General features: G+C 40.4%; 3 protein-coding genes across 4 annotated transcripts; 2 read left to right on the top strand and 1 right to left on the bottom strand.

The window, feature by feature from the left end:
• Window positions 1-3,888: 3,888 nt before the first annotated feature.
• LOC112180144 (dof zinc finger protein DOF5.4) lies at window positions 3,889-5,359 on the top strand. Its single transcript, XM_024318646.2, has one exon. The coding sequence runs from the start codon at window positions 4,097-4,099 to the stop codon at window positions 5,048-5,050; it is 954 nt and encodes a 317-aa protein (XP_024174414.1). The 5' UTR covers window positions 3,889-4,096; the 3' UTR covers window positions 5,051-5,359.
• A 4,515-nt stretch (window positions 5,360-9,874) lies between these two features.
• LOC112179676 lies at window positions 9,875-13,432 on the bottom strand. Of its 2 annotated transcripts, none has more exons than XM_024318135.2 (5): window positions 13,205-13,432; window positions 12,440-12,564; window positions 11,040-11,634; window positions 10,249-10,592; window positions 9,875-10,155 (listed from the first exon to the last, which is right to left on the bottom strand). In XM_024318135.2, the coding sequence occupies exons 2-5, from the start codon at window positions 12,505-12,507 to the stop codon at window positions 10,047-10,049; spliced, it is 1,116 nt and encodes a 371-aa protein (XP_024173903.1). In that variant the 5' UTR covers window positions 12,508-12,564; window positions 13,205-13,432; the 3' UTR covers window positions 9,875-10,046. The 2 variants fall into 2 exon arrangements, with proteins under 2 accessions (XP_024173903.1, XP_024173901.1); XM_024318133.2 differs by lacking the exon at window positions 13,205-13,432 and adding an exon at window positions 12,724-13,141.
• Window positions 13,433-21,610: 8,178 nt separating this feature from the next.
• Window positions 21,611-23,672, top strand: LOC112178559 (protein MICROTUBULE BINDING PROTEIN 2C). The gene is made up of 5 exons (XM_024316710.2): window positions 21,611-21,925; window positions 22,002-22,085; window positions 22,411-22,737; window positions 22,811-23,029; window positions 23,267-23,672. Exons 1-5 carry the CDS (start codon window positions 21,743-21,745, stop codon window positions 23,420-23,422), a joined length of 969 nt encoding a protein of 322 aa, XP_024172478.1. The 5' UTR covers window positions 21,611-21,742; the 3' UTR covers window positions 23,423-23,672.
• Window positions 23,673-23,864: the final 192 nt, after the last annotated feature.

The raw sequence follows: 23,864 nt of genomic DNA, 5'->3' as shown, positions 1-23,864 counted from the left end.
GAAAAAAATTTGTATATATTTTTAGATATTAGTCCGAAACACAATTTATATATGTTCATATGTCAACCTTTCAGATTTAATCAAAGTATATAAAATTACAACTGGTTAACATTTGAATTGCAATTATAATGAAGAATATTGAAACTCTGAAAACAGTGTAGAACTCTATCTCTATGAAAATAGAATATGAAACAATCACGTACATCGCCGGTAATTGCAGTGTGGCTTTAAGTTCAAGAGGAGTATTCAAACTCTGAAACACTGTAGAACTCTAGATCTCTTTGAAAATAGGATATGAAGCAATCACATCACCGGTGATGGCGGTGTGGCGTTAAGTTCAACAGTTGGCACATTGTCAATTTTGTGCTCCGACGACTTTGGTGCATGTAGATGAAAATCTTGCTACGATCGTCCTTCATGGTGTGACATGTTGAGAATAGGGTGTACTCGGTGTAGAACACTGTAAGTACGTCAATGGAGGACGGTTTGTATAGGTATAATGAATGAGACTGTGTTGGGGCTCCACCGCTTGAATGGCGGTGGTTATGGCATCCGATAACAATCGATGGCGGTTGATCTGCACCGTACAGTTATGTATTGGATTTGCTTCGTGCATAGTAGTAATAACATGGGCCCATAAGTAATGAACATATATTGTTGCTTAGTCCTTACAATATCACTCGATCTCCATAATCATGTGATGTTACGCATCAATCCATAATTATGTATATTTAGGTTACTGTAAAATTAGGTGAATTGTGTTTGTTTGAACAAAATAAACTTATAGTCCCTCTAGTCCTAACATGCAATAATATTCATTTACACTTCTACAAGTCATCTCTTTAGGAGGATCCATTCAGCCTATTCTTTTTAGGGAAAAATGCACCAACAGTGTCCGGACACTGTGAAAACTGTCAAAGTGATACCTGAACTTACAAAGTTATCAATGTGATACCTGCACTCATTTTTTCGTATGAACATCGTACCAACGACCAAATTTCGTCACAGAATTGTTAAATTTTGCACGTGCCACTCACGTGAGTCACTTTTTAAAGGTAAAATTGTCTTATTACACATTTTTATTTTAAAAAAAAAAACAGAAGAAATTTCTTATTTCTTCTCTCTCTCCTCTCACTCTCCTTCTCTCCTCGCCAACACCAGACCACACCAGTCGCTCAGTTCAATCAACACCACCGCCACGCCCATCAAGCCCATTTCCTTTCTCGATCTCCGGCGAAACCATTTTTCTTCCTCATGGTCCTCTTCTTCTTCACCCTTGTCCTCTTCAGCAATGGGCAACCTAACCCCCTGCATCGTCGTTTTCCAAACCTTCGTTGGCATTGTAGGCCTCCGACTTCACTCTCAATTCTTTGGCCTACGCCTCTGATTGAACCCAAAATCCCCGGCTTAGCTCAGAGGGATGACCAATTCAGTGATGGGGCTTCACCCATTTACACACTCTCTTCGCCCAATGGGTTTTGGTCCAAGCATCGCGACAATGTCAGCTACAATCAGCTCCAGAAGGTACTCAAATTGATTGGAAATTATTGAATATATGCTTGCCCAATGGGTTTGAGATTGGTATAGATCACTTTTGTGTGCTGTGTTTCGTTTGATAAGTTTTATGGGTGATTAGAGTTTGAATTGGATCTTATAATTTGATGGAGGGGTTGTTGAGTTTCTGTATGTGTGGTTGTTCATGTTGGGAATGACAGAGGTGGTGTTGCATGTAGGGAATGACGGAGAGGTTGTTCATGTGATTGTTGATGGTGTGGAGGTGGTGTTGCATGTCGGGAGTGACAGAGAGAATGGCGGTGTAGGATTGGAGCTGTGATTTGAGAGTGGAAGGCTGGCGGGGTCTGAGCTTCTGATCAATGGTGTATATAAGGGGGTCAGAGGAGAGAACGAGAGTGGCAGTGACTAAGCTGTCGGCGGGGGTGAACTTGGACGAGCAGTTCGACAGGCGGAGCAGGGTGAGGAGGTGCCTGCTGTGATTCACTGTGGTTGTAATCGCTTAAGGCGGCGCCAGTGTTCTTCAAGGCCACGACGTAGCTGGAATGACCCGCTACTAAGATGATTTGAATCTTGATGATTCAAATCAGGGGAAGAACTCCGAAGAAAAAACCAAAAAAGAAGAAGAAGCAAGAAAGAAATAAAGAAAGAAAGGAAAAAAAAAAAACTTTTGAGGTTAAATCGGTCCTTTTGTCTTCATTAAGTCATTCACGTGCGTGGCACGTGCAGAATTTAACAGTTCCGTGACGGAATTTGGTCGTACGTACGATGTTGATATGAAAAAATGAGTCCAGGTATCGCATTGATAACTTTGTAAGTTCAGGTATCATTTTGACAGTCCTCACAATATCCGGACACTGTTGGTGCATTTTTTCCTTCTTTTTAAGACAATTATGAGGTTCACCTCTTGTGTGAATGAGCATATTCACTCTCTCTTGGGATTAAGGCATAATAACTTTATAATTTTTTAATATGACCATTAATGTTGTATAATGTAATACAAAGATTAGGTATGTAAAAAACCAATTAAATTGAAGACGTTTTAGTTATTCATTTATATGAAATACATGGATGGTTCATTATAATAGTAGTAAGTGTTGTTAGAACCATCCATTTGTTTGATTCAATTAGATAATTAAACGATTTTTGATTCGATTGATTTTTTTATAGAGAGAATCTTTAAAGGCTTATTTAAAATATGAACCGTTGGATTATAAATTTATTAAGTAAAAATATGTTAATCGACAATGAGAGTGAATATGCTCGTTCACCCTAGGAGTGAACTTAAGAATTGTTTTTTTTTTATGTCACAGTTGCCATATTGCGACAAGTTGTCTATTAACTTAATTGGTGTTAACATTGTTAAGTCTAATATATATATATATATATATATATATATATATATATATATATCAGTTTAATTTTTTAATAAATAAAAAAAAATTATTGAAGCAGTACAAACCACTTCGGGCTCTTCCTGATTCTTGTCTATTCATATTCATTTTCTCTTCTTCTTTCTAAATTTGATTGTTGAAGAAAAGTGTAAGCTTAATTATAAGCTTGTTTTTGCATAGAAGAGCTGGAATTAGTTGAACTTAAATCAGATGCGGTTGGGTTGATTTTTCGTGATGAGTTTCTTGGGTTTTCATCCTCTCCTATGCAAAATCAAGCTTACAATTTATTTCCCTAAACCCTAAGTACTCTTGACAGCAATTGTTGGACTACATTAGTTCCAGCCAAAAAATATAAAATGATTGTATCCAAAATGACCAGATTCAAGGCACTTGAATCTATGAAATCTTGATGCAAAGATTAGATTCCTTCTTCGTTCTTCGTTCTTCGTTCTTCGTCCAAGTGGATTCTGAAGTCTAAAGTCTAAACCAAAGAAAATGAGCATGGGAATCTTGATTTGATACGTGATCGGAGATTGTTAGCTTAATTAACGTTGCATGCAAACTATGTAAAACGGGCACACCGTGTCATACCGTACACCAATCACCAGACAAACTCCACAGGCTTAAGTCCTCAACAGACAACATCGCGTCAGATACATCACCAATTATAACCCGCTACGTGGCGCTCTCTCCTCCACTCACCACCCCACCCGATAAAACAGGGGTGGCCGACAAGTAGACACTCGAGTGACGATACCACCCCCTCCCCCTCCACCGTCCACCAACGGCCCCGATCCTCGGATCCTCTTCCCACTCCCGCTTTCAAGTCGCTGCAGAACTGTGCGCGAGGGTAGTTTCGTCTTTGCGGAGCCTGAACACCCGTCAGTGTGGTACTGTCATTTCCGTGTGACGTGGGGGTGAATTTCGTAATTCGCAAAATGCAAAATGCAAAAAAAAAAAAAATTCGGAGGATATTTGTCGGTGTCTCCACTTTAGTTTAGAGCCTCTTCCATTTCCTTCTTCTCCAAAATTTCTCCACACTTCCTCCCTCTTATCTCTCACTCACTCACTCTCATCACTAGATGGAGATTCAATTGATGCAAATGTGAGTTTAGATTTCGGCAAAAGTCGGAAATTTTACAAACAAATTCTCTGGTAAATAGTAATTCAAATCGGATTCTTTGCTTGAAATGCAAGACATTCAGTCGATCGGAGGGAGGTTCTTCGGCGGCGCCGGAGGCGGAGACCGGAGGCTACGGCCACACCACAACCAGAACCACCAGGCCTTGAAGTGCCCTAGGTGCGACTCGATCAACACCAAGTTCTGCTACTACAACAACTACAACCTCTCTCAGCCTCGCCACTTCTGCAAGAGCTGCCGCCGCTACTGGACCAAAGGCGGCGTCCTCCGCAACGTCCCCGTCGGCGGAGGCTGCAGGAAAACGAAGCGTTCCAAGCCGAAGTCTTCTTCTTCTTCATCGCCGGCCTCACCGCCGCAGCAGCCGAACAGCGAGCGCAGAGCCAGCTCCAATTCCAGCAGCGAGAGCTCGAGCCTCACGAACACGGCCACCGCAACGGCGACGGAGGCCGTCTCGGCTCCGTCTTCGACGTCCTCGGCTTCCAATCTTCTCAACATTCCTCGTCCCGAGTCCAAATTCTTCGTTTCCCCAAGCACGAATTTCGAGGCGGCTGGAGCCACCATGCTCGAACAGAGCGCCACGGAAATTGGAATGTTCTCGGATATTGGGAGCTTCACGAGCTTGATCACTGCCTCCTCGAACGACGTGCCGTTCGGTTTCACCAACATCAACGACATTTCCGTCTCGCCGTTCAGGCCAAACCAACCGCCTGCCGGTCATCTAAATCAGGTGCAGCAAAACCAGTGGGAGCAGCAACACAACCAGAATAACCAGGAACTGAAGATGCCGGAGATCACCGGAGGAATGCTGGATCAGACGGCTCAGGTGAATTTATCAGTGTTCCAAACCAAAATCAACGGCGGAGGAGGAGGAGGGTTTGGGTCGCTGGATTGGCAGCCGGCCGGTGATCAAGGTCTGTTTGATCTCCCCAACACCGTTGATCAAGCATACTGGAGTCAGGGTCAGTGGAGCGATCAAGACCCTCCCAGTCTCTACCTTCCGTAAAAAAAAAATTTCTCACTCTTAACAATCTCTAAGAAAATTCTCAAATTTAGTTAAAAAAAAAACTGAGAGAATTTCATATATGAAATCATGAATATGACTTGCTTTGTGTATGTAAATTTTTTAAGTATAATTTTTCTTCTTCTTCTTCTTCTTCTTCTTGGTTTAATTTGATGATTTTGGAAGGTGTTTTGGGCTTTGTGAGGGTCATTTGCAACTAACTCTCAAGTTAGTCCTTTTTTGTTTTGTTTTGTTTTTGTTCTGCCTCTAATGTATCTGGATTTAAATTAATCAAATATATATATGGAGAAAATGATATTATAGTGCTTCACTGCTCTGCTCATGAAATGTGGTCGTTGTTATTAGTTGGTTTATCTAGTATGATCCACTCACTAATTAAGTAATTAGTGGCTTCTGAGCATGCACTCAAGGCCTGCCAGCTCATCATAGATATTTATTTTTTATTTTTTCGCGCCGGGGGGCCAGATTTTATTTGTACGGAGGATCAAGCGGGAGTGGGAGTACACGTGGCGGGAGAAGATGGGGAAGTGGGCGGGTGGGACACGTGGGAATAGGTGATGGGCTGGGCCGCTGGGGGAGTGGGGGGAGGTCGGTTTGTCGTGGGGCGAGTCCTTGTCAGTTGCAGACTACACAGTCAGGGTGACAAGTACGAGTACTACTCGAAGGGGGAGGGGAGGGGTTGGTGGGGCCCTATTTTTTTTTTTTTTTTTTTGGATGGGGTGGATGGACAAATGAACATGTGCATGTTGGTGGTGGTGATGATGGTGACGTGGGAACTGGGGGTGGGGTTTGGGACCCACGGTTAGGTTTGGTTGGGTGGGAATGTGGGGACTCGGTAAAAACAGTCTGAGTGGAGCTGAAGAAGTGGGTCTCTGACTTGGTTTTATATTCTCTCCCCCATGAAACTCACGTATTTCGGTGAGAGTGCATAGGATTGTTAAAAGTTACTCGAGTCTTGACCCTATTTGCCCTTCGTAGCTCCGATGATGGTAATTTGTCGGTAACTGTGACGTACGTTATTTTATAAAACTAATAACATACGGGTAATGAGGTAAACTGTGACATGGTAGTTATTTAATAAAGGGTTTTTCTAGATGTATTCATTAAAAATTTAAGTGTATTCATTAATTATTTATATTCAATAATATTTAATTAAATACAGATTTTTTTTTTCAAAATACCCTCATCTTACAAAACAATGCCACACCAAAAAAAAAACCCTGCAACTTCTTACTCCCTTTCTCTTCTCATAAGTTAGAAACTGCATTCTAGGTTTCGAGATTCATGTTCCGGTGGAAATGGGCAAGTGGGAGCAAATATACAGTGGTAACTAAAGGGAACAAAATATTATTAAAGTGAAAAGAAATTCTTCAAGAGTTGAGAAAGGTGGGAATCATCTTCACAACTTTTACTCTTTTTCAATAAGCAGCCGTCTCAATGGAATCGATTTGTTGTCTCCAACCCTAAAATCAAGAAGTAATATTCATTGAATAATGGATTCCACTAACGGATTGAGGCAAGAAGAAACTTATTATGACTTCTCCTCTCCCATAAATCATTCCTTTGTGACGTTGCTGCTTGGTATAGAATAGAAAAATCCAATATTTGCTCGGTGTTTAACGATGGGGACATAAATAGAAAAATTAATTGAGTTTATTATATATTTTTAATTTAAATTAGTTGTTGGGTATACTTAGATTTTTGCTGGATACATTTAAAAACACTCTTAATAAAACTAATAACGTACGGGTAATGTTAAAGTGGGTTTGCTCTAAGTTGTTGAAGTTTTGGGTAGTTTATTATATATTTTTAATTTAAATTAGTTGCTGGGTATACTTAGATTTTTGTTAGGTATATTTAGAAACACTCTTAATAAAACTAATAACGTATGGGTAATGAGGTTAAAGTGATACAAACTGTGTGGGTTCTTGTTATATAATTGGTAAGGATATGTTCTGTTGTAAAAATGGAAATGGAGAATATGAAGTGAATGCATGTATGTGAGGATATTATGTCATATGTGAGATATTGAAGAGAATTAAAAAATGAAACGCCGTTGCCAGGGATCAAATCCGGGTCACCTGCATGACAAGCGGGAATATTTACCACTATCGAAAATGTTCACCTGGTCAGTTGCTGACCAAGAAAATAATGCTCAACCACCCTTGGATGTAAATCCAAGGGCAGAGAGAATTATTATTAAATTGAAGTGTTTTGTTTTCCACCCTTAGATGTAAATCTAAGGGTTGTTGAGCATAAATTCTTTGGTCAGAAACTGACCAGGTGAACACCACTGTTACCACTATACTACAACGACATGTGAATATATAATGGAAGTAATGGATACTATAGACAACAAATGTTGGTCAATGGAAAAACATCTCGAGACAAATGTTACTTGAGATGAATAAAAAATATATAAATTGTGCTTTAATATGTAAAGGTATATTGAAAAATAGATGGTTGTTTTTAGAACTATTTTTGATCCATTTGTGCATGTAAAAGACTTTGTATGTGAGATTTCTTCAAATTAATCATTTTACACATATAACAATAACTAATTCGTGACTATACTCAAAATGTTGAAGCATTACGTACATTGATCAGCATCCATTTTAGTATACGCTTCTTCTACTCCGAGGTATTGTACTCATAGCGTGTGATTCAGTCTTTATCTAGTGAAACCAGTCATGAGTTTATATTTGTTGCATGAAACAACCAAACGGGGCAGACCTTTTTGATTTGTTTGATAAATGTATGAAACAATCTAAAAAAGTATAAAATAGTTAGAATTTTTCACAATGCACAACAGAGTTAACAACTGAAAAGTTAAACGTATTAAAGATATTTTGGTTTGCTAAACACATCAATGATTGAGAAAAAGGATGTTTTTAGGAGCCGAATTAAACTGAAAAGTGAATTCTTGGAAATTCATGAAGCTGACGTGATCTGAGATTCTGATATAGATGAGAGACTGAAGCAAAAAAACTGAGCTTGATATATATACACCAATGCCAACTTGCTAATTAAATGTTCGCAATAACTTCCATAGAAAAATCCTTGAAGCAGTTCATGATTTTGATGTTCATCTTCAAGTTTGGTTTTGGATAATATCTGACTGTGTGGACTGCAGGGTCTCATTCACAGAATCAATCGCAATCTTGGAAATAGCGCAATTATTGGTGTTGCTTCTGTTTCTTCTCAATAACTGATCAACCATTCAAATCCCTGGGCTTAATTTATGATTTACTCGATTAGAATCAGTGTTATGAGGAGAGTTTCATACCATTTTCGTAATGATATATGTATATTCATTATTCAAGACGCTCTCTCGTTGTTTATTTTAATACTGTGTTTAGGTAATAGACACTGGCCATTTTTTTTTCAAACAAGGAAGAGATGTGTATATACTTAATCAGCAGCTTGCCACATAGAGGAGTATATGAGAGACATTGCTTGCTAGCTAGGCATGTGCAAACTGCAAATAAAATTGGTCCAAACCCACCACAATTAGTTACGGCAGATGAGGATGTGGCCTTTAGAAGAAGCTTCATTGCCTAATTAAGGATGCCATTAAGGCCTCAATTTAATGATGCCATTAAGGCCTCAATTAAGGTCTTAATAGAGTATGGACCATGGTGGATTGGCATGGATCGTGACTTCTCCATTTTAAGATTCAATCTCACAGTTGGGCAGATGGGGTCATATGGGGTTGTTTGTGGGTCTTTGTTTTTTGTTCTGTGATGGATCATCATCATCATCATCATCATCATCATCATGAAGGAGAAGACTTTTCACAGTTGGTATTCAGAATTTCAGATGCACCATTTATCCTTTTTTTTTTTGGATAATAAAATGGTAGCCGGGTGAGGGGCCAGAAGGAACTTGGGTATGACCCCTCCTCAATGGATGTTTTTCACAAGTTTGGGCTCGAACCAGGGACCTCCTATTATCAGGAAAAGCCTTATAGCGTCTGTCCCACTTGCAGCCTAGGGCCCTAGGTTGCCTAGCATGCTTCCACTAGACCAACTCCATTGGTGCACTATTTATACTTGTTTGCCAAATTATGGGCAGTTCCAGTTTGGACTGAACATTTGGCAATGGAGCTTGCTGAGGCTGTTTAAGAATGCTGATGGGTATAATCATAACTTGATGCCTTGATAGCGGAAAAATAGGGAAAAAGTTTATGGTATGGAAAAAGACAAAGGATTAAAAACTGGATGGAACCAAATTTTAGGACACTGAATTCAGTGTGCCCAGCATTCTATTTGGATTAGCTGAAAAAAGATGTCTCTCGTGATTTTTCTTTCTCTTTAGAAGGTTATTTTGTCATAAAAAAAAAAAAAAACTGATGGAAGATTTTCATATAACATTATCAGCAAGTCTCAGTAGGAACCCAATTGCGTACCTATGTACAAAGAATCACTTTCTTCCACACAATCTCCTCCTCTGATGCTTCATTTTCAAGTAGATTACTTGTCCATTATAGGGTGAATTTTTTTTTTCCGTACGTAACTAACAAAAGCCCACAATTTACCCTCTAAGGTCTGTTCTGTCATATGATTTGTCTTTCTGCAAAAGCATGTTCTAAAATCCGTTTACTTCCTGTGGCACTGCAAATGCTTTCCTCCAACTTCTTGGCAATAGCCCAGAACATAGTTTTTCTTACTGTCTTAGCTCTCAAATATTCAGAAGATCCTTTTAAGTTTGGAAACTCTTAAGGTTTTGATCGAAATAGTGAAGGGAGTAAGACATAACATCCTCTTCATTTTAAGTCTTGCAGCATTTGCAACTGAACAAATTAGATGGACTAAGCTTGTTACTATTATGATGTCATAGTTTGGTGTTTACATAAATAATTTGGAAGGCATGTCATAAAGCATATACACCAAGGGCAAATCAGAAATGGACTGATTATAGCGGAAGATCCACACTCTGATCGAGGATATACAACAGGATAAATATATGTATAAAGTTTTCAGAAGCTACAACACAGAAATCGTACCCCCCAACGACGATGCCTTCGTAATTGTGTCCGATCAGCTTCAACCATTCTCACTGGACTGCCGACCCATTCTGAGGATAATCTGTTCAAGTGAAAAAAGCTTTCAACTATCAAACACCATTACCAACTAAGAAAATAACAACAACACCTTGCAGGAGGGGCAAGCAACACTTACATTGGAAAAGTAAAAGACCTAGAGCTAGTTGTGCTGCTGTTTGATCGGAAAGAGATGCTACCAAAACTTGGTATGGCTCCTGAGTATATTGCTAAATGCCCTGAAACTGATGAACTGGATTCTCTGCAGAGATGATGTTGTGATTGACTTGATTCTGTTACATTATCAGACATCCCATCTTCGGATGAATTCCGAGAATGACACTCTACACTTGGAGGAAATATCTCCCCTCTTCTTGCATTCTCTAAGGCAGATTTGAGAGAGTTTTTGCTCCGCCTATTGTCATCAATTGCCTCAGTTGAGGATACTACCACTGAATCTGACAAGACTGCCTTAGTTGGATCCTGTAGAATTTGAACACAAATTTAACAAACTAATCCAAATAAGTTACACAAGTATGACTTTCTCCAATCTGCAATCTCCAATATAAATAGGATTGAAATTATATATACGCACTGGAAATCGAGCATTGATCGTAAAGGGAGTTACAAAATCAACAGAACAGACAAATGTATATCAAGGCAAATCAATATCATAGATTCATACTTATCTGAAAAAGGAGCAAAAGGGGATATTAATAATCTCCTAATTCTTCAAGGAAGAGCATTGTACTAAAATTAACACATCAGGAAGCAGTGTTTTAAGCTAAATTTGCTAAGCACGGAGGTGAATTAAACAGCATTTCAATATCTAAATTCTACACATTATCACATAAGAAGTTCCCGAAAAAAGTAAATATCTTTAATGGTGTATAAAAGCATAATCTGTGGAAAGCAAGAATTAGTATCTACCTGTCTAATTTGAAGCAGTGTTTCAGATACGGTCTTCTTGGTTGAATGATCACTTGAAGTATCATCTGTTTCTCCAAAATGCTCTCCATCTTCAATTGTCAAGTCCTCAAAACCACTTTGCTTGCTTACATCCTCCTTGCACACATGCTCGGATAAATGTTTCGACACACTTGAATTCAGTGACACTAATGAGTCCTGAGATTCAGCAGTTGATTCGCTGCTGCTTTCGGCATCAGAGCTAACCATGCAAGAGACACTATTAAGATTCAAATCACAGTTCTCTTCCAAACATTTATTCTGAGATAGCACTTCACTGTCAATGCAAATGTCCTTAACAAACTCGTGACTACTATCTTGAAGGAAAGCAACCAACTCTGGTAAGTCACAGTCAATAGCAGCCTTCCATTTCTCATCTGGATGTGGACTTTGAACCACCTCGGGATCTTTACTCTTAGGATTGGCCATGAATACATTGTTGTCTTTCAAACTGGTATTCTTTTCTACCTTCAGTCCTTCCATATCTTCAAAGGTTTTGAATTTGAAAGACTTGTAAACAGGCTTGAAAACCAAAGTGGGATGACCATCCATGGATTCCCTGTTTTACAAGTATTCAAACCGAAGAAAAGATTAAAATTGTTTGGCTACAAAAGCAGAAACAATTGGATGTAAAATAATCCCAATTTCACTATATGATGATTCAATGTCACACAACAGCAGAAAAGAAAACATAATGCAAATGAAAAACTGTAAGTGTAGAGCATTCTCCTCACCAGTTTTCAGAGGTATCACAATCTTCCACAACCATCATTTGGGATTGTACTTTCTGAATCTCCAGTTTTGTTCTATATTTTTTTATCCAATTTTCCTTTCTCTTTGTTCTTTTTGAATTTGCAAAAATCATTGCACCCTTTGTATGTTTTAATTGAAATTAGATCCTTTAATCCAGGCTATCTAGCCATGAAATCAAATCCCACCATTACTTCTCAATCCAGGAACAAGAACTATTTAGGAAGTGAACATATACTCATTTTGGAAACAAAAGAAAAAATGGTAATTTCCAAACCAATTGGATATGAGCCTTGACCAAAGTCAAATGGAGCCCAATCACAAATTTGAAAATCAATAAATTTTCAGTCAAAAAAAATAGGTGCTCTGAACCTCATACCTTTTTTTTTTTTTTGGTTACAAGAACCTCATACCTTTTAATTGGGATTTAAAATAGGAAACAAATAAAACCCCAAACCATTTTATTTACTTCTGTTCAAAACCCCTAAAACCAAATCTGATACCCTCAGTCTGTTTAATTTAACAATTCAAACCACAGTTTTTATTTTCCTGCATAAGGATTGAAATTACAGAGTAAAGACAGAGACTTTTGGAAACGGTGAAGCATCAAGTACCTAGAAGCTGCATATCCTTTTGGAGGAGGTTGATTTCCTTCAATTGCAAAATGAGATAGGACCTTCATTTAATACTGTTCTTGCCAAAACAATCCAGATACTTATGAACCCCTGACTCAAGTGACCTGCATTAACAAAAGCATAATGCTTTAGATCAATTAAATATACAAACTTTGAGCGCTTATGAAGCTCTTTCCTTCAATTAAACACTTGTTTCATCTCAGAATCCACACAATACAGGTGTAATTTGGAAAGAAGGAAAAACAAGAAGCAAATAAACTCACCAGAGAAACTACAGATTTTACTGAACATTAATACCCAAAACTCTGGATTTTGCAATAGGAGTGTCCTATAGAGGCCTATAATCATAAGAATTTAGGGATGAAAGGCATCCAAGAACATCTGAACTAGGAATTTTTTTGTTTTTGGTCTAACATCTGAACACAGAAGCAAAGATGCATTAAGTATTGAACTTGTACAGACTTAATTGTGTGACAAACCCAATCAAAGAAACTCACATAAGCATGACATGGAAAATAGTTGAATTTGGGGAATTAGATGGCATGTGTGTGTCAAATACAGTTGGGGTTATAATTATAGTTTTAGGTGGTATAATTATGTTTAGGTAAGCAAGCACATCAGATCAAAACCATGATTCTTCTGCCAATTCATTGTCTTCAATGAACCAGGTAAAAGTAATTCCAGACTCAGATTTCACCATTTTCCCAAATCCCAACAAAATTACTCGGGAGATATATGAGTTACCTCTCTATCAGTCCAGAAGAACCTAAACCAAGTTCTTGAGTATCACCTGCTTTACGTGTTCAGTGAAAAACCCAGACACGTCTTAAGTACGAAGAAATAGAAGAGATTGAGAATACAAAGAGGGTGGGTGTCTGGATGATGTAGTTTATATAAAGCATGTAGAGAAAGCTAACTGACCCATGAAGGTTGATAACAATAAAAGGACAGTTCCGAGCATTGAAGACTCATGAAGGAGGTACTAGTGAAGCTTTAGTAACTGTACTGTGTCACTTGATCAAATGCCAACACAAATCTTCTAGGTTATGTCTCCTTTGGCATCTCCTTTTCATTTTTGTTTGGGACAGTCCATCTGTCATGCTAAATTTTAGCAATCTCCTTTAATTTATCTTTAATTACTCTACAGCACCCATAAAAGAAAAAAAAGGAATGACTCTCATTCACTCCTCTTTTCCTGGTTTTCAAGGAGATTTATCGGTTAGACCGTTAGAGCCTGAGAGGAAACATTTATACAGAGAAGAGTACATTGTATTTGAAATTTGAAAACAAATAAAAAATTGAATGGAAGTAAAATGATCCATCATTCATTATACTTACTAGAAATAACCTTTTACCACAACTATGTCTGCCACAACCGATCTAAAGTCGATAAAGGTTTCTTTGTAATTTATTTTCTCAAGCAAAAACAACTTGATGTTGAAGGAAAACCTAATTTGTGTTTAGCCCAAACTCTAGGTTACTTGACCTAGTGGTAATATGATTTAATTAGAAGGATCTAGAATCCTAATCAATGTAGAATTACTTTCCTTATATGATTGAGATTCTATGCATTGTAATCCTCTATATAAAGAGGCCCCTATTATCAATGAGAATACACAGCAAATTCCTCTCAAATTCAGTTTCTCTACAACACGTTATCAGCCCTGAAACAAATAGCCAAACCCTGATTCAAGAAGCTAAAAACCTTGAATCCGAATACAAATCGTTGAAGCCTTTTTCTGCCTCCACCTCACACCTTAAAGGAATCGATCTCAGGAGTCCAGAACCAGCGGCCCTATCCCAAGAACCGGCCGGAAACTTACCGAACCGGCCACCGGAAGCTCCATACAACTCGCAGCAAATATTCCACCGGTTCACCATCTTCCGGACCTTCAAATTTCACCAAATTTTGATACCAGAAGCCAATTGATCTGAAGTTTCAGGAACCGGAAGAAAAATTGCAAAAACAGGCCTAAAAAGGCGTGAACCGGCCACTTGAGATTCTGCATCTTGAACCGGCAGAAAAGAAAAGAAAAGAAAAAAAAAAAAGCAAAAGAAGCCTAGAAGCCCAGAAGGCCAGAAGCCCAAGCCCACTGACGCAGACCCCACTGCCATGTCAGCACCCTGGCCCACTACCACTTCAGCACCCTGACCCACTGCCACGTCATCACAGGGACCCACTACCACGTCAGCAACAGGGACCCACTGCCACGTCAGCATAGGTCAACGGTCAACAGTCGCGGTCAACGACTTTTCCGGCGACATTTTTTCCGGCCATCTTTTTAAGGTAAACTTTTCTAAAAGTTTCCGTTTTTGAAGTTTTTTTTTTTTTTTTTTCATTCTTTTCTTCTTTTCTCGGGGACTTGCAACATCCCTTCTCCTACCCCCCTTTCTCTTCATAGGGGAGACCAAAAGCCGAACTGTGGGGGTTCGTGCTCACTCCAAGCTTAGAGCTTGTAGAGTGCTCCAAACTTAGAGTTTGTTGAGAAGAAAACGATCGACCACATACATCGTCGTTTCAATCTAATCCAAAACCCCTCTTGGAATCGGATTTTCTTGGAAGCGACTCCGCTAAGAAATTATATAGTTTTCGTGGTAGTCTTCTTCGCTCCGAAACTAACCCTATTTTCTTGTTGTTTTTCAGGATGAGTAACCTGAACAAGTTGAGCTTCGCTCCACTAGAGACAACAGGCGCAGGATACCACAAGTGGGTCCGTGATGTGCGCCAACATCTTAAGGCTGATGGGATCCTGAGTACGATTCAAGAGCCAAGTTAGGATGTGCTTACTCCTCAACAAGCTGCTGCTTTTGAAGCAAATAGAGCTACGAGAGAGGCTAATGAAGCAACAGCCATCATTCTCATGACAAGGCACATGAATGACGCGCTCCAAAATGAGTACCTCAATGAGGAAGACCCAAGAAAACTATGGGTGGAACTCGTCAACTCGAGCAGCATTTTGGCAACGTCCGTGATTCCCTGCTTCCAGACTTAGAAGTGAGATGACATAGCCTCCGCTTCTGTGATTTCAAGTCTGTACTTGACTACAATTCAGAAGCACTTCGTATCAAGTCTATGATGGAATTCTGTGGGCAGAACATCACTAATACGATGTTGATCGAGAAGACTCTCTCCACCTTCTCCGTCTCTGCATTGATGATAGCCAAAAACTATCGGATTGATGTCAATGCTAGACGCATCACAAGATTTCATGAGCTAATTGGTGCCATGAACGCAGCTGAAAAGCACGATAACATACTTGTGAAGAACTATAACTCTAGACCCGTGGGAACCAAGTCATTTCCGGAGTCTAATTATAGTCGCGCCCCCAAGGGAGGACGTAAGGAGTGAAACCCTAAGAATAGGGATAATTCTGGACGTTCTGCTCCATATTCTCGCCTTAAAGAGGAAGGAAAGAGCCAAGATAGGCGTGCACGGAACCGTGGAGGTAAACGTGTGAAGAGAGAGAGAGGCCAAGCCTCCGGTTATGGTGGTAACGCCACCAAAGGCAATAACCGTCTACAAAACGCCCCGAGAGCGCCTCGATCAAGGGAATATGACCATAATGATGCTTGTCTCAGATGTGGATTAAGTGGACATTGGGCAAAGAAGTGTACTGCATCCCAGAATGTTGCAAACGCATACAAGATGTATCGTGAAGCAAGGGAGGCACATTACATGGAACAAGAAGATCAAGATGGAGATCTCGATCTAAGGGTGGAAGACTACAAGGATCAAGACCCAGAAACTGGCGATTTTGATTAAGTCTTTTTATTTTCCAAGAGATGTAGGCAATTGCCATATTACTTTTGTAGTAGATGCCAATGATATTAGTCTTTCTTCAAAGTAGGCGTACTCAATGTAAAAGTGATGTCTAGAAAGGTTTTGAGATAAGTGGTCCTTAAGCGAGCTTTGCTCCACCTACATCTCTCTACTTAACTGGTCACATTTACATTGGAATTACCGAAAGAAGATAGGCAACTACCATTGTTTTGCATTAACTAGTTTATTGGATTAGATTTCCTTTGGTTATGAGAAACGATGATGTAATTCCGTTTGACTTATTAATAAAAGTTGAGTTCTTTTCATTATGACTCCATTTTGATTCTGAGCATATGACTTTGTGACTACGATGGCTAGACCATCAGTATTAATTCAAGGACATGGAATAGCCCAAGTTCCACTTGCCAAATGGCACCTTGATTACAGTTGTCATAGAAACTCTCTACGCTCTTAGGGTAAATAGTACCCTATGAATAACCAACAAATTCCATGCGAAAATGCGTGTAGAGAACGGAAATGAGTTCCTTTGCATTACCTCTAATGATTGCGAACAAAGACGCATCTTAGAGAAGTTTATGTGTCTCTCTAGTGGACTTTATGTCACTATTCGAGCTATTAAATCCAATAAAGTTATTAGAGAAGATCTCTTGGATTTAGACACATATTGGCTTTGTCACGACATGTTAGATCATCCTAGTCATGATATGATGATCCGTCTACAAAAAGACTTCACACGGACATCTTTTCTCTGGAGCGAAATGAAGCATGAATCAAAAGTTGATTCTTAGACTAAGTGTGACCGACGTTGCTGCCTAGGGCACCGCCTCCGTCCACCACCAGCCTAGGGCTGGCGTAGTCCCTATCCTTGACTCCATGGATGGCGTCCATCATGGTGATGGCGCCCTAGGTGATGCTGCGATCACCAACTTGCTTCAAAATAGTGTTTCAGACGCTCATGCCTAACCAAAATTCTCATTGGTTGCTTCTCAAGCCTCTCGCTCGTTTTACTAAGCCTGTTCCTTAGGGAAATTAGGACTGAGACCGTCCTATGCAAAGGATATGACATTACTCATTCTGTTCTTACAAAGAATCCGTAGGGATTTTGTGGATTGATTCAACCAACTTGCGGACGCTTAAATATTTTATGATGTTGGTTGACACGCAAACACGCTGGTCACGTGTTGTGTCATTGTCCACCTATAAATGCTGCTTACGCTACACTCCTAGCACATATCATATGACAATGGGCTCACTCCCCAAATCATCCTATTCAGTCAATTGGATTTGACTATGCTAGTGAGTTTACATCGAAGACTTTCGATGGATATTGTAATGGGATTGATGTTGGACATCACATTCCCATGTACACACCCAATTGGTCTCACGGACACGACTACGATGGTAGTCCGAACATTGGTAATGCGCACCAATCTTCTTACATCCACTTGGGGTGATGCAATATCGCATGCAGCCATGCTAATTCGTCTATGACCTACCGCCACTCAATGTACCTATGCGTTACAGCTAGTGACTGGGTACATGTCTTTTGTACTTACGCACATTTGAGTGAGCCATTTTTGTGCCAATTGCGCCGCCACAGCGCTCTATGATGGGTCCTTACAGATGAATGGGCAACTACGTTGCATTTGAGCCTCCAACAATCGTCCGCCACTTAATGCCCTTGCAAGGCGATCTCTTTACCGCTAGATTTGCGGGTTGTCACTTTGATGAGACAGTCTTCCCGTCGTTCGGGGGAGATAAGAACACAAATGTTCAACAGGAACGACAGGAATTGTCGTGGTCTGTCCCCACTATGTCTCATCTCGATCCCTATTAAAGTGACGAGATCACACAAATATGCTGCAAACATGCCTGCAAGGAATGACGTCCCTACGAGAGGACGTAGCGCCACCCTACACGGAGGTAAGCATGGCGCCAATGCCAAAGAGAGTGGCACTTTGGCGTTACAGGCCATGGCCCCAGCTAGGTTGCGTGGGAGGCCCGTGGGTTCGAAGGATACTTTGGCACATTCCAATCCTTTGATCATCAAGACTCAAAATCCGTCTCATGTGTATCTTCCAGGTTATGGTTATCGTTGGGGGACGCCTCAACGTCAGAACCTATTCCTGAGAATATAGAGCTCTATGAAACTTACACTAGTGTACATGAGACGTGGGATAGAAACTCGATCAGAATTGATGATGTAGTTGCGTATTTTGTTGCGCATAAGTTTTTTGAGTTAGATGATATCGAACCACGCTCCGTTGATGAATGAATGCCAACGTAGAGAGTTTTTGGCCTAAATGGAAAGATGCGATCCAGGTTAAGATGGATTCTCTAACGAAGAGGAAGGTTTTCAAGCTAGAGATGCCAACACCTCCTAACATAAAACCTATTGACTAATGGGTCTTCGTTAGAAAGAGTAGTGAGAAAAAGAGATGGTAATCTCGCCTTATGGCGCAAGGCTTCTCACAAAACGCTCTGGAATCGACTACAATGAGACATATTCTCTCGTAATGGATGTCATTGCACTCCACTACCCTGTCAGTTTGGTAGTTTCCGAATAACTGAACATGCAGCTTACAAATATGGTCACTACGTATCTCTATAGGGATCTAGATACGGAATATACATGAAGGTTCATGGCGAACTTCATTTACCCAAGTCAAGTGGCTCTAGACCATGGAGCGCGTTTACAAAGAGGTTGAAACGCTCACTAAAGTGACTACTTGATTGGGAAGGGATATGCCCACGCGTTTCTATGACAAGTTTTGGATTCTATTGCGGTTCATGTTGGACATGATCTTCATTAGAAGCCCTTAAAGAGTTAAGGGAAACCGCTGGACACTTGAAATCCGAGTTTGAGATGAAGGATTTTGGGAGAATACGATTATGTCTCGGTTTGGAAATTGAGCATCGTGTCGATAGATGCTTAGGCATTTTTGACAAGGTCAAGCCTTCAAGCACCCCCATGATCGTCCGTAGTCTTGATCCTGAAAAGGATCATCTTTGTTCGAAGGATGATGACGAAGATGTGCTAGAGGCGGAAGTGCCTTACTTAGTACAATAGGCGCATTATTGTACTAATCTAAATGCACAAGACCGGACATCTCATATGTTGTGAACTTGTTAGCTAGATATAGCTCTGCGCCAACGCGACGCCATTGGATTGGTGTAAAAGATATCTTTCGATACTTGAGATGTATGAATGATATGGGCTCGTTCTATCCCTATAGAGAGATGATGGATTCAGACCCATCACACACCAGAAACGCCGCCAACGCTGGCCTGCGTTCTCTATCCCCATCCCAAAACGACATGTGTTTTGGAAGGTTTTGCTGATGTTGGGTATCTGTCTGACCCACACAATGGTCATTCCCAATCCGGTTAAGTGTTCACCATGGGAAAAGATTGTGACATCTTGGAGGTCTACATAATAGACCCTAGTCGCTATATCTTCGAACAATGTAGAGATCATTGCTCTTCACGAAGTGGTTCGTGAATGTATATGGATTGGATCCATAATTACGCATGTTCAAACAATTGTGGTTTGAAGTCTACCACAGATGAGCCTACGAGCATCTAGGATAATGCTGCTTGTTTTGAACAAATGAGGCAAGGCTACATCAAAAGCGACAACACCAAGCATAATCAGCAACAACAGACACTCCTCTAGATCAAGGTGAACTAGTTTCGATATGAGGATAGTGAGGCAGACTTGTTTACTGAGTCATTGCCCAATTCCACGTTCGAGAAACATGTGGCAAGAATTGGCTTGCGGAAATTATCTGAACTCCCATGATCGTAGTCATCAGGGGGAGGCGCAGACATCAGGGGGAGGTGTCTACATGTTCGTCTCGAATCGTGAAGGGTGTGTTGTGCTCTTTTTCCCCTTCGACCGAGGTTATTTTTGTCCCACTGGGTTTTTGTTACTCGACAAGGTTTTTAATGAGGCAACGAGAGAAGCACCGCGTTTGGGCAACACAAGGGGGAGTGTTGAAGGAAAACCTAATTTGTGTTTAGCCCAACTCTAGGTTACTTGACCTAGTGGTAATAGGATTTAATTAGAAGGATCTAGAATCCTAATCAATGTAGAATTACTTTCCTTGTATGATTGAGATTCTATGCATTGTAATCCTCTATATAAAGAAGCCCCTATTATCAATGAGAATACACAGCAAATTCCTCTCAAATTCAGTTTCTCTACAACACTTTAGGCATTTTTTTTTTTAGGAAAGAGAAAGATATATTCCTGCGATAAAAAAAATCATACAAGACCTTACTATATCAAGCTTGAGGAATTCGAAGATCCCTCAAATTACCTTTTGATCCTCAATTATTCAAAATAAATACAATCTAAAACAGAAAATGCAAAACTAGAAATCAAATGTAGAAAGAAAAAATCCACTGTCCCACTCTTACACAACCCTAGAACAAAGCGCTTATATTGACAAGTTTTGATGCCTAAGACCTTCATGGTGTACATCTCCGCTTCCAAAACAGCAAAAAACTTCAACCTAGGGCAATGGGTTAGAACCAAAAGCCCAGTCCACTTTGCTCCCCCTGCAAACCCGGGCCAGCAAGAACTAGACTTACAGCGAGGTCACTGGGGCCACCTACAACCACCAAATCAGTCCAGTGCTTCCATAGCCGAGAAGCCATGGTGGCCATCCCACCCACCAAACATGTCAATGCCAAGATGTTGTTGCTGCTTCCTATGCAAAGAAAGACGTCACCTCCTCTACATTCGAGACCGCAGGCTTTTGTCGCTGCGACCTAAATAAACCGAAAGATCACTACATTCCAGAGACACGCCAAAAGCGCGAGCTCAATTTCAAGACGACAAGACTCAATCAACCTACCACCACCTTGACCCCCTGATCACCCAAGCCGCAACGCAAGGGTAGTACCCGTACAATAGGTCGTCGACACCCTACGCGACGGGCAAGCTCCGGTCACATCGTTGCAGCCGCTGCCTACCACGCAGCACTAGGGTTTGCAGAGAGAAACCCTAGACAACGATATTCTGTGTTGAATGAAAATGAGGAAAATACAATAGTTGTTTTGGAATAATGTTGTCACTTGCAGCCTGCAAGCATCAAAAGGATCGGGACGGACCGACTCAAACACGACAAGATTAAGAACTTGGTCAGACATACATACAGGACGAGATACTAAGATTAAAAATGAACCGGTCCGAGAAGTCAATGAGAATGGGTCTGGGCGGCCAAAGAAAATTGGTCCAATTGACATTTAAATTCAAACCCGAACCCGAAACCGAAAGGAACCAAGTGTAAAATTCACATTTAACTGGCAACTATACTACTATACACAACACACGGTAATGTGATATTTATGAAAAAATATTGGGTTGAAAAATAATTCCGGAAATGAAGCGGTTTTGAAAAAAAGTCACAGTCATAGTCACACGCTCCTCTCCGATTCTCTTCTCCCCGCTTATCTTGAATTTCAAGCTATACTATTACTAGGCAACAAAGACGATGCAGCACTTACTGGATTTGCAGGAAAACCGGACCCATTTCGCTGACCCGAAATGGGAATCCAACTCGTCTCCGACTCACCACCACCTGACTCAGACCTCCAACGCCAACGCCAACGCCAACCTCGACCGCGTCCTCTTCCAAGACCTCGTCGAGATCGTCCCTCTCGTCCAGTCCCTCATCGTAAGCCCACCAAAATCCAGCTCTCAATTTCTCAAAATCCAAGCTTTGATCTCTAATTTTCAGTCTGGTAATTCAGGATCGGAAAGCCAGCAGCTCATTCACGCGCCGCGGTTCGGTCACCTACACCAAGACGCCTTCCAGAGACTCCTTATCCAAAAAAGTAAGATTTTTTTTTTTTTTTTGGTTTTTATAGTTTTGAATTTTGAGTCTTTTGTTCAAATAATCATTGCTTTGTTAGCTAATTTGGATTGGTGAGCTGGAAATTTTGGTGCTTTCTCAGTGATTTGGAGCTTGTGAAGTTAATGTGCTTGTTTTGTAACTGTAGTGTGAATCAATTTGTAGTAAAAAAGTGTATTGGCAGCAATGAGCAAGGACTGAAATGGCTACTTTTCGTTAGTTTCGGATCTTTTAGTTTTCGTTTGAATTCCTATTAGTAATCAGCATTGTAGTTGCGGCTACTAATATGTGCATGATTTACCAAATAGGTGCCGAACAGGAATGGGGCTCAATCGATGCCGGCAAGAAAGAAGAGGGAGAGTGCTAGCAATAACCCGGATGCTGACAGCGTTTTAAGTTTTTCCTCAAAGGCTTCGGCGGCAGAAAAGGATGACGACGAAGAGTTGGATGCCTTAAGGGTTCAGTTGGAGGACCTGCAGAGGAAATTGTTGGAGAAGGATGAACTTTTGAAGTCGTCGGAGATCTCAAAGAACGAAGTGAGTGCTGTTCAAGCAAAACTTGAGGAACTGAAGCGCCAAGCTGCGCAAAAGGATTCTGTAATCAAGGCTTCTCAGCTACAACTATCTGATGCAAAGGTATCTATGCATCCTTAGACACACAGGTAATTCTTTTGGCGATTCTGTTATTGACATATGTCTTTTGGCACAGATCAAGCTTGCAGACAAGCAAGCTGCTTTGGAAAAGTTACAGTGGGAAGCTATGACATCAAACAAGAGTGCAGATAAGCTCCAAGGAGAGCTAGACTCTTTGCGAGGAGACATTTCCACAATTATGATCCTATTCGAAGGCTTGGTGAAAACTGATTCTACTCCATCCGCTGAAGATTATGATATTTCACCTTGTACTGTGGATCATCTTCCATATATTGTAAGCTCATGACCCCTTCTCTTCTACATGGTTCTTTATATTCCTATATCCTCGCATTTAGACTTTCGTATTAGTACTTTATGGTGTCTGGGTTACATCGTGTTATTCGTGTATGTATCAAAGTGTTGAGAAGTTTGAGGCCATGATTATCCTATTTTCATTATTAATAATTCGTTGAGAACTGTTTGTTGGCATCTGAATCCCTTGCTATTGAAAGATCCTTCCTTTAATGAACAGGACGATTGGGATGAGTCGCAGATGCAGAGAATGGAAGCTGCTAGAAAAGCTTACGAAGCTGCTGTTGTTGCTGCAAAAGAAAGGCAAGATGAAGAATCTATTGCTGCTGCAGCCAATGCAAGGTTACATCTTCAATCGTTTGTTTTGAAAACCTGAAGTTCTGCTGGGGAATTAAAAGCTCCTATTGAGTGCTCTTGTATGTTAGCTCCACTTTGTTTTCAAAATTAAGAGTACTGGCTTTACACTTGTTTGTTAGCAATATGTTATTTATATTTGACATAGTAGAGTTTGAATTCCTGGTCATGATGGTATCTGATTCCTCCCAAGATTTGTATCCGGCACGGTATATCATCAACACTTGGTTGGCTGGCGCTGTGCGTTACAATGCTGTGTCCTAATAGTTTTATATTGTGAATCAGCTACTGCATTTCCATAAATCCTCAGTACTTATCATGCTGCTGTACCGATCCATATTCCGAATTGCCAAAGGTCTCGGTGACGTTGTGAAAGTATTAACAAACGAAGCAAAGTGTCTTTCTGAATTGCTAATCTGAAAGAATGGTGCGGATACTGCAGAATTTGAAAGAATGAGATACCC

This window comes from Rosa chinensis, chromosome 7 (genome assembly GCF_002994745.2).
Source record: "Rosa chinensis cultivar Old Blush chromosome 7, RchiOBHm-V2, whole genome shotgun sequence".
In the NCBI taxonomy this organism is placed as follows: Eukaryota; Viridiplantae; Streptophyta; class Magnoliopsida; order Rosales; family Rosaceae; genus Rosa; species Rosa chinensis.
The sequence above is the reverse complement of the archived record's forward strand: the minus strand, read 5'-3'. Positions and strand labels throughout refer to the sequence as shown.

What these genes read in the sequence shown, in the direction of transcription:
- LOC112180144 (XM_024318646.2), top strand. Translation starts at nt 4,097, where the DNA reads ATGCAAGACATTCAGTCGATCGGAGGGAGGTTCTTCGGCGGCGCCGGA.
- LOC112179676 (XM_024318135.2), bottom strand. Translation starts at nt 12,507, where the DNA reads ATGAAGGTCCTATCTCATTTTGCAATTGAAGGAAATCAACCTCCTCCA. An exon ending in AAAGGATATGCAGCTTCTAG is followed by an intron (nt 11,635 to 12,439) that starts GTACTTGATGCT and finishes CTTGTAAAACAG; the next exon opens with GGAATCCATGGATGGTCATC. An exon ending in AGGTCTTTTACTTTTCCAAT is followed by an intron (nt 10,156 to 10,248) that starts GTAAGTGTTGCT and finishes TCACTTGAACAG; the next exon opens with ATTATCCTCAGAATGGGTCG.
- LOC112178559 (XM_024316710.2), top strand. Translation starts at nt 21,743, where the DNA reads ATGCAGCACTTACTGGATTTGCAGGAAAACCGGACCCATTTCGCTGAC. An exon ending in GAGACTCCTTATCCAAAAAA is followed by an intron (nt 22,086 to 22,410) that starts GTAAGATTTTTT and finishes TTTACCAAATAG; the next exon opens with GTGCCGAACAGGAATGGGGC. An exon ending in TACAACTATCTGATGCAAAG is followed by an intron (nt 22,738 to 22,810) that starts GTATCTATGCAT and finishes CTTTTGGCACAG; the next exon opens with ATCAAGCTTGCAGACAAGCA.